We start from the raw sequence: 10,475 nt of genomic DNA on the forward strand, positions 1-10,475 counted from the left end.
AGTCAAAACATCTGTTTAATATCATGGACATCAAATAATTGGTTTATTGACTAGATTTTCTACTTTTCCTTTGTTGTCGTATCGAATGAATGGATTATGACTGCCATTTAGTTAATCTGATAAAGTAATATTTAAATCAGTGATTATTGAAATGTATTTTCTCAGCTCAGCAATAATGAATAATGAGTAAACTATTTTACCTTCCAACCACTGTTTTACTATCAAATGTATATTCCTAATTAGACTTTAAAAGGAGAAGTTATATTAAGGGCTCCTTCTGTATGAGAAGGCTTTAGAAATTATCTGGTATAATTTTACCCTATGGCAATTCTGTCAGATGATTATTCATTGATGCTGGAATTCTTCCGGTGGCAGAAATCTCACTTCCTAACCATAATAATAATAATCTCATGGAAGCGGATATATGTACACTCAGTTCTTTCATTCATTCATCACAAAGTAATCAATTAATTAATTAATTAAAAATTGTAAATGGATTTCAGTAATTCTTCAGGGACTAGCTTCTATTAATTACTCATCTAGTCATTTACTTTGGATAAATGTGATTGTAAAAATCATATTCGACTTTATGTCCTGTCTGTGCCTGTGAGATGTTTAAACAATTAATGCACAAAATTTTTCATCTATTTTTAAGCTCCCCCAGGTTAGGCTTTATGAAGAACTTGGTGTAATATTTAATAAACAGAAAAGGATTAATAGCAATTTCATTGACAACAATTAAATTTACGTATGTATTTCAGCTGAAATCATGTGTTTAAAATTAATTCTTATACTAACTTTAAATTCCCATGATTAAGATGCGTGAGACTGAATTTTATATTTGTTTAGATTTCTTTTCTGAACAACATTCCAGGCATTTAGTGTGGCTGATGTTAGGGCAGAATCCCAGAGTTATGTGAGTTCTCTGCTACCAGCCTTAAGTGAATGATGTGCTCTAAATTCTTATTTTTAGTTTATTAAGTCAAAAGAATATGTGATATTTGTCATATTGATTACAAAATTCAAAAGCTACCTAAACCTATGAACCCCTGTTGATATGCTATAACAATGACATAAAAGGGAAACAGTACAGTGTAGTGGTTAATTCCTCAATCTCTGATTTGAGTATCAGTTACACAAAATCAGCAGGGTAACCTTGGTCAACTTATTTTGCCTGAAACTTAACTTCATTAAAATGGGAATGCATGTGCAGACTTTCTCACTTAAACCTTTTCATTATGAATATGCTTCACAATAAATTTTGAAGTGTGCTTATTGAATGTGTTAATAGCTATTTCCTGTTCACTGAGATAAGTTTCACAGGTGTCTTGTAACATTCTACTGCCTGGAAATGTTGATTCTCCTTTAAAGGGTTCCCCAGGTGTGTTTGGTTGCACAAATATTTGTTTTCCCTTAACTTAATTTTACTCTGTACCAAACTTCTATATTCCACCTTTCTTCAGACCATGGGGATTCTAAGGCAGAATTCCCGAGATGAATGGACTGAGGACTATTAGGTCACCAAAGTATAGTTTTGTCATTGAGAGTTGATGTTCCTGCTAGAGCAGTTCTAACTTAGTCTAGTGACATCGCAGTAATAACCACAGGACATCACAGTGGAAAGATTTTAAAAATGACACAGGCGTATCTGAAGATATTGCTTTCTAATATCCTTTTCTTATCTTCATTTTTTTTTGGGGGGGGTCAGGTAAGTGAGTAAAATAAAATTAAAGTTGGTAGTCTGCTGCAATTCCAGAATCATAAGGATTTTCTCTCTCTTTTTCAATTCAACAAACATTTATTGAATACCTCCTGGGTGCTAACTTTTAGCAGGGGGAAATGAAAACTTTTGTTTCAGGCTGCATACGTTGTTCTTTATGTCTGGATTATACCCTGATTTATAGGAAGATATTTTTGTGCCTCGATCATAGCCTATCCCAGGGGGGCCTAGAATGACTTGGACAGTGATTATTAGGTACAGTGCTTTGGACTGTGCCTTGAAGGTTTTTGAAAACTCACTAAGAATAGACCATACTTTTGGGACAGGTAAATTCTGCTGATTGTTTCTATTTATTCAAACTTACTTTACACACAACTGAATTTTCTACTCCAGGCTTGATGTTATCCTTGAAGCTATAGGGAAATCTAAGTGTCACCAGAGAGGTATTCCAGGTTTCATGCTTGTGATGAGCATGTGTCGGTAGGAGTGGGGAAAGAATGAAGATGGGTAATGTTTTATTGGCCATGTCATGTTGAGCAAACACACCTCTGGAAATGAAAATGTGTTATGTGTGTGAGTCTCACTTGAGAAGACCATACTTTTTAGATGAATTAGTTATAGTTCAGTACCTTAGAAAATTCAAGTGTAGAGAAAGCCATTTGAAGTTTACAAATCATTGGATTCAAAATAATTAGGAGCATATCTACACTTTCACAGAAGGATTGGTTTGTAGAAGGCATCATAACTTGTCTGGTAGGTCACAGAATCTTAGAAGACACAAGTCCGGGCCAGTGAGAAGAGTCAGTTAGGAGGATGCAGAGAAAACAGAAATGAGAGAGGCTTTCGGTGATTCTGCCTTCCCACGGCCAGAATCACAGTGTGTTCCTTTGTAATATTATACTTTATTCCTTCCCACAAAATTAATGGGGGAATGCACAGAAGCTTTATTTCCTCCTGTCAAAAATATAAATTCAATATACAAATTTACTATGTGATTTTCAAGGTTTGATATGTTTTGCACTGGACAGACATTACAAAAATATTTATTTCATACTTGTAACTTCTTCAAGGGCATGAATGAGATATTTGGAGATTATTGCATAGCTCATAGACTTCTCAGTGATAGGGAATGTATTCAAAGGAAATCTCTTTACGAAGACTTCTATAAACATACAAATACTGTCACCAGATAAAATTCCCTAAGAATATATTCTATAATGACTTCAAAGTTTCCAGAAGTGAGGGGGGGATATAGAATAAATTAGTAAACCAACATTGAAAAAATAATTTTCCAAGAGACAATTTCTTTTTTTTAAGTTTTTATTTATATTCCAGTTAGTTAACATACAGTGTGATATTAGTTTCAGGTGTACAATATAGTGATTCAAAACTTTATACAACACCCAGTGCTCATCATAAGTGCACTGCTCAATCCCCATCACCTATTTCACCCATCCTCCCACGCTCCTCCACATTTGGTCAGATTTCATGAGTATCAATTAGTATAAGCATGCCAAAGTTAGTTTTAGAAATTTGGAATTCTTTAGGAATCTAAAGAAATTAGGGTGAAGAATTGAAAAATGTCATAAGTGTTTCATTTATTTCTAACCTGTATTAAAAAGATGAAGAAGTAATAAAGGGAAGACTCACTCGAGGAATTAGAAGACAAAAGTTTGCATATACTCTCATAAACATTTTGATCATTGAACTAATCAAGATGAGTAGGAAAAAAAAGTGAGGAATAGTATAACAGCTAGATAGTGGTAATTTTCTGTTTACTTTTTGACTATTTTTTATTGGGGAGAGGAAATTTTCACATGGCGAAATAGCCAATGATCTAAAGAATTGACAGAAGTGTGCACTGAGATAACTGTAGATAGATGTCAATAGAAGGACATGCAAGATAAATCCACATTTCAGGTTAGAGATAGTTTAAAAAAGGAAGGAAAGTATTTATGTTGATGATGACTGAGGAACATCGCCAGGTCATTGCTTGTACATTGCCAACAACACTCATAGCTTCATCTGCCACTGCCATTTCTAGCTCTTGCTTCATTTAATAGCAATCAAAAGATTCATTAGAAGGAAGAAACGAGCTCTGAGCTACAGTGAGGGGTGCTTTAAGATGTCAGGTTGGGGAATGCCCTGAACTGACAGGATTCAGAGATGAATGGAAAGACAGGAATTAAAGTTGTTAATGGAGAAATCTGAAACTTAATGTTTCATGGAGGGAATGTCAATCAACAACAGTGTTCAGGACCCAGTCTTGCTGCCTGTGTATCCTAAACTCTCAAAGACATGGAGTTAGACAGTGGACCCTGAGGGCAGCCTCTGTAGGGTGGCAGGTTTCAACAGGATGGCACCCTTGTTAGGTCTCTTTAGCTTTTCTAAATTAGGACTCATGTTATTCTGTGGGAAATGGTGTTAGCTGGACTCTCTCCTGTCAATTCTTTTTGTTAAAATTAAAATAAGACATACATGTGTGCTTCAAAAGTCAATTCTGGATTCACATTAGCCTTTGAATGACCCTCCCCTAACTTGTTGGATTCATTTTCTTGGCTTGTGATACAGTGGCAGGCAGGTTATGGGGTTTGTCGATGTGATTAGCCATATTATGGACAGGATCAAAAATATGTAAGTAATATATAACAAGAAACTATTATCAGGTCATCCATCCATTCATCTATGCACACAAACATTTACTGAACACTTGTTAATGGACCAGAATTTGTTACTAACATACTGTGTCTCTTTAGGGAATTCATAGATGTGGTAGGAGTGACATACAGTATAGCCAAAGTAGTATCATAAACATTATGCTTGCACAGCATGGCCTGAGAACATAAAGGAATAAGGTCAGTTGCAGCTGGAAGAGGAAACTGTCCTCTGGAGGCGTTGTATGAATTGTACTCACGTATGAGAAGCAGTCAGCAGAAGTACAGGGTGCACATAGCAGTTCAGCCATAACAGACAAGCAAGCAAGCAAACAAACGTTAACAAAAACAGGATTATTCAAGTAGTTCAAGAAAATTGGAGAGTATTTTGTGGGAATAGGGGAGAATCAAGATGTGAGTCTAGGAATAGACAGAGGATACATGGCCTCATATGAAGGAGTCCAAGTGAAGGAATAGAAGTCACTAAAGGAGTTTAAGCAGGACTATAACCAATCAGAGGACTCTCCCAGAAGCCATCTTCTTTCTTTTCTCTTACTCTCTCAATTGCTTACTTCTATTTCTATTTTCTCCTCTTCTTCTATCTTTGTAAGTTCGCTCCCTTTTCCTCTCTTTTTAAAATCATCTCCATACTTAATCAAGAAATGTATCCATTCTCTCTCTCTCTTTCTCATATACATATCCAGCAAAAGATAGTATTAAAAATATAAGTATATAAAGTTTGCACCGCAAGATGGACCCCTTGCTGAGAATTTTTGCTATATTTATAGTTTTGATTGTTGACTAGAAAAGAGTTGATCACTTACTAGTGAAGTTTCATGCCATTTTTTTCACTGTTTGTGTTCTATGTTTCCTTTTAACATGCTATGCATTTTGAACTTTCAGTTTTGTACTTTTTTATTCTAAACTTTTAAAATTTTAACCTACTGTTATACTAGTTTCAGGTATACAATATAGTGACTCGACAATTCTGTATATTGCTCACTGCTCATCAAGTTAAGTGTCTCCTTAATCCCCATGGCCTCTTTTACCTTCCCCCCCACCCCGCCCCACCCCGCTTTCCTCTGGCAACCAGTCTATTCTCTGTATTTGAGTCTATTTTTCCATTTCTTTCTCTGTTGTTTGTTTTGTTTCTTAAATTCCACATATGAGTTGAAATCATATGGTATTTATTTTTCTCTGACTGACTTGTTTCACATAGCACAGTACCCTCTAGGTCCATCCATGTTGTTGCAAATGGCAAGGCCTCAATCTTTTTTTATGATTAATATCCCATTGTAAATATATATACACCACATCATTAGTATCTACCTATGATGGACACTTGGGTTGCTTTCCAGATCTTGGCTATTATAAATAATGCTGCAATAAATATAGGGGTGCATGCATGTTTACAAATTAATGTTTTCATTTTCTTTGGGTAAATACCCGGAAATGGAATTATTTCTATGTATTAAAAAAGTCAACTACATCACCTGGTCTTGAAAGTAGTTGCTTTATGAAGAAGAGATATCGGGGTGCCTTATAACATAATGCCCCATATTCACCAGACCCTGTGCTTCATGGGTGTCTCCTATGTGTGTTATGTGTGCCCTAGTGTTTGGAGATGAGTAGATAAATCTCCTTCAGTATATTCCAGGGGCACTTTTCAAACTGCTGCTTCTCTGCAAATTTTTGTTATATGCTGGCTCTTTCAGGGCAAGGACTCAGTTTCCTATAGCCTGCATGCTTTCCCAGAGCTAAACCATCTGATTTTTAATATACCTGGAGTTAAGCCCCATTGATTGTAAAAGCTGGAGAAGTTGAGCTCCACTGGTTTTCACAGCCAACTGTTATGGGGAGTCACCATCTCAGGACAGGTCCCGCATGCCTAGTGTCTCTGGCAAGGAGTCTGATCCTCCTACATCTCTCTGTGTGTGGTGTCTTCTGTTTGTGGTGAGTCTCCCAGGAGTTTGATTCCAGACCATGTTTCTGCCCCTCATACCCTTTTCTATATGACCTCCTTTCAATGATTAACTGTGGTAAGTCTGTTCTGCCAATCTTTGGATTATTTTCAGTTAGTTGTATTAATATGGCTGTTATCTTGGTGTGTACATGGGACAAGGAGAGCTCAGGATCTACTCCATCTTCCCAGAACTCCCCTGATCTAACCTTCACTTTTGTATTTTCAAAAATCAATGTTTTTTATTAACAAATACCAATTCTTTGTAAAAGGCATCTAAATGGCAGAAATAAGGATTTTAGAAAGTTAAAGTCATGTCTAGTCAATCACATTTTACTATATTAATAATTCTAAAAAGTCAGGCATTTGTTTATGTGCATATACACACAAAGATACTATTGATTCTATTATGCAAAGTTTTCACCTCTGGTAGATCTATACCACTGTGTTTTTTTTTAAGTTTATTTTATTTATTTTGAGAGAGAGAGAAAGCACATGTGGGGAAGGGCAGAGAGAGGAAGAGAGAGAATCCCAAGCAGGCTCCATGCTGCCTCCGCACAGAGCCTGACACAGGACTTGATCCCATGAACCATGAGATTTTGACCTGAGCCAAAATCAAGAGTTGGATGCTTAACTGACTGAGCCACCTAGGTGCCCTTACATGGTCAAAATATAAAAATGCCTGGCAGTCCTTGTATGTCACATCCATTGCCATTTACTTCTGTGATTGTTCCACATCTCTGTTTATTTCTGCTCTGTTTTTTTAGTTATTGGCCATGTTCTCCATAAAGAGCCCTTGTGGGAAGGCCCTAGCATCACCGCAATAGTATTTCCTCTTGGCTACAATACCCATCCCATGCCATGACCCTCAGGATGCCCATTTCTGCCTGACCTGGCAGCCCTCAAGACTATTCTTAGCCATATAGTGTCCATGGTGATCCCATCTGCATACACAGTGCAGGGCTGTGCCAGGCTATACCCTGAGCATAATGTGAAGTAGCATAGGAAGAAGTCATGACAAGAGAAAGAATGGTTGTCAGTGATGTGGGGCCTGGAAGAAAGCTTGGTGGTAGCAGTGCAGGTGGATGGGGAACCTGTGGAAATCAATTCACATGTGGAATAAGCATCAATATGTTTGGTTGTGAAAAGGGAAAGTAGTTTAGAAAATCTTATAAGGGAAAAAATTAATATATTAGTTGGATTCCTGTGAAATTGATATTTCAGTATTTTTTGATCTATCAAAATACCAATTTTATATGGTTCAAACTTATATATATATACACACACACATACACACACACACACACGGAGCTCAACAATCTGTTGTTTTTTTATTTCTATTTTTCTAGGCTTAATTAAAAAATGTTTTCTATACATTTCCTTTTGTAAACTGTTCTTTTAAAATAAATGTTTATTATTAAAATTTTCATATTTTTGTACATTTAAGGTTGAATGCCTTTCCCATTTGGGTATACTATTCATAATTTAATTCCTCATTTGAATTTAGGCTATTTTCATTTTTTTTCCTTTTTTAAATAATTGTATGACATTTGCCCAATAGGTAAATTTTTTGGCTCATCTGTTCTTATTACCTTAAACAAAATTTACTGTATAGGGAATCTTAGTCATAAGGCAATTCAAAGATATTTGATTGATATGTAGTTTGAAATTGTATTCTGGAGATGTTATATGAATTTGTACTGGGAATAATAGAGATTGTTTCATCATAGCTTCACTGATGATATATTATTCAATTATTCATACATAATAGCAACTCCATATTGTTTTATTTACATTTCTTTGATTGCTAGTGAGTATGACTATTCTTCATGTGATGACTATTTATATTTATTATTCTGTCCAAGTTTTTATGTGTTTGTTCACTTAAAATTTGGTTTATCATTATATTTAACAAGTATTTCCCACATTTGTTTTTTTTCCCTAAAACGTTTATATAGAACATTAAAATTTTTGAATCTGTAGGTGTCCTTTTTTTTCTGCATGAGTTGCACATGAGGGGATGTGTTTAGAAAGACTTTTCTCACACAAAGGATTGCCTAAAAGTAAGCCTATATTTCTTCTATTTCCTGTTTCTTTTGTCATTTAAATATTCATTAAAATGCATTTTATTTACTGTTGTAAGGTAAGGAATTTAATTTTCTTTTGCCAAGTTTGGTAAATTGTGTCAACACCATTTATTGATAAATTTACCCTTTCTATACTGATTTGAAATGGTCCTTTGATAGACTCTTAATAGATCTCTCTCTTGCTTTGGGATTACTGTGTTACATTCTTTACTTTGCAGCTACTGTAAACTCTTCAAAGTACTAATATTATTATTTCACTGCTCTACCTAGTGGCTTTCTGTCACTTTTAAGATATTGACCAAATTCTTTACACAGGGTAGAGGACTCTACCTTGATCAGACTCTTATTTATTTATTTGTTTGTTTATTCCAAATTGTTCTGTTTCTTCATCCTAAATGAGTATTTCCCATATCTGTCCTCTGAGTAGATCACTCTTCCTATCTTCCTCACTTATTTAACTCTTATTCATCATTTAGATTTTAGCACAAATGTCTTCTTCCAGGTCATAGCAGATGGCACTGCTATGAGCTCTTATAATTCTCATAGCCCTTTGTTCTTTTCTTCAAATAACTTATCACCATTATAATCATCCACTTATATGATTAGTTGTTTAATGCCTAGCTTCACAACTAGACTACAAACTACATGAAGACAGGGTATATATTATATCCCAGAATGTGGCACAGTGCCAGGTACATAGGTCTTCATGGTAGCTGCTCAATGAACATTTGTTAAATCAATAAATTACTGTATGACTTTTTCTCAAAGGACTTTTGTGACCAAGAGTGAAATTTTTTCTGTAATGTCAGAATTTGAAACCCAGTGACATCTGTTTCTTTCAATAGCTCTGGTGCATCCTTTTGTAATTATTTTTATTTGTTCCTTTCAGGTAACACAAGGTCAATGAATAAGTCAAATTACTCTCCAGTGTCTGAATTTGTGTTGCTGGGACTTTCTACCTATAGACCAGTGCAGCATTTTCTCCTTGCTTTCTCTGCAGTGTTTTATGTAACAATTGTTCTGGGAAACCTTTTGGTTGTGTTTGCAGTGACCTTTGACCCATTCTTACATTCCCCCATGTACTTCCTTTTAGCCAATCTCTCATTCATTGATTTGTGTTTTTCTACCTTAACAGTTCCTAAGATGATTCATAACCTATACTCTGGGTACAAAACCATATCCTTTCAGGGCTGTGTCATCCAGATATTTGCCCTTCATGTCCTGGGTGGATCTGAGATGGTCCTGCTCATCGCCATGGCCTTGGACAGATATGTGGCCATATGCAAGCCCCTCCACTACCTGACTATCATGAGCCCACAGATGTGCATTTTGCTTCTGTCCGGTGCTTGGGTTATTGGCCTCATTCATGCAGTGGTCCAGGTAGCTTTTGTTGTCCATTTGCCTTTTTGTGGTCCTAATGAGATAGATAGCTTTTACTGTGACCTTCCTTGGTTTATCAAACTTGCCTGCACAGACACCTACAGAATGGAATTCATGGTTACTGCCAACAGTGGGTTCATTTCCATGGGCACCTTCTTCTTATTGCTCATGTCCTATATCTTCATCCTGGTCACTGTATGGAAACGTTCCTCAGGTGGTTTGTCTAAAGCCTTTTCTACTCTGTCAGCTCACATCACTGTGGTGGTTTTGTTCTTCGGACCGTGCATCTTTGTTTATGTGTGGCCATTTCCCACAGTGCCAGTGGATAAGTTTCTTGCCATTTTGGACTTTATGATCACACCCATTCTGAATCCCATTATCTACACATTGAGGAACAAGGACATGAAGATGGCAATGAAAAGACTGAGTAGTCAATTCCTGAGTTTGAGAATGATCTCCTAAATAATTCACAAGAGGACAAGTTACTCTATGCATTTCCAGACAACTTCAAGTAATACAAATGCTTAAATAATAATACAAAATTTACAGGGTGCTGGTGGCTCAGTTGGTTAAGTGTCCGACTTCGGCTCAGGTCGTGATCTCGCGGTTTGTGAGCTCGAGCCCTGTGTGAAGCTCTGTGCTGACAGCTTGGAGCCTGGAGCCTGCTTCAGATT

General features: G+C 36.2%; 1 protein-coding gene across 1 annotated transcript; it reads left to right on the forward strand.

Annotated features, from left to right (window-relative positions):
• The first annotated feature begins 9,324 nt into the window (after positions 1-9,324).
• Positions 9,325-10,263, forward strand: LOC102969860 (olfactory receptor 4F6-like). The gene has a single exon (XM_007087488.2). It carries the CDS (start codon positions 9,325-9,327, stop codon positions 10,261-10,263), a length of 939 nt encoding a protein of 312 aa, XP_007087550.2.
• The last annotated feature ends 212 nt before the right edge of the window (positions 10,264-10,475 follow it).

Source organism: Panthera tigris, chromosome B3 (assembly GCF_018350195.1).
Source record: "Panthera tigris isolate Pti1 chromosome B3, P.tigris_Pti1_mat1.1, whole genome shotgun sequence".
In the NCBI taxonomy this organism is placed as follows: Eukaryota; Metazoa; Chordata; class Mammalia; order Carnivora; family Felidae; genus Panthera; species Panthera tigris.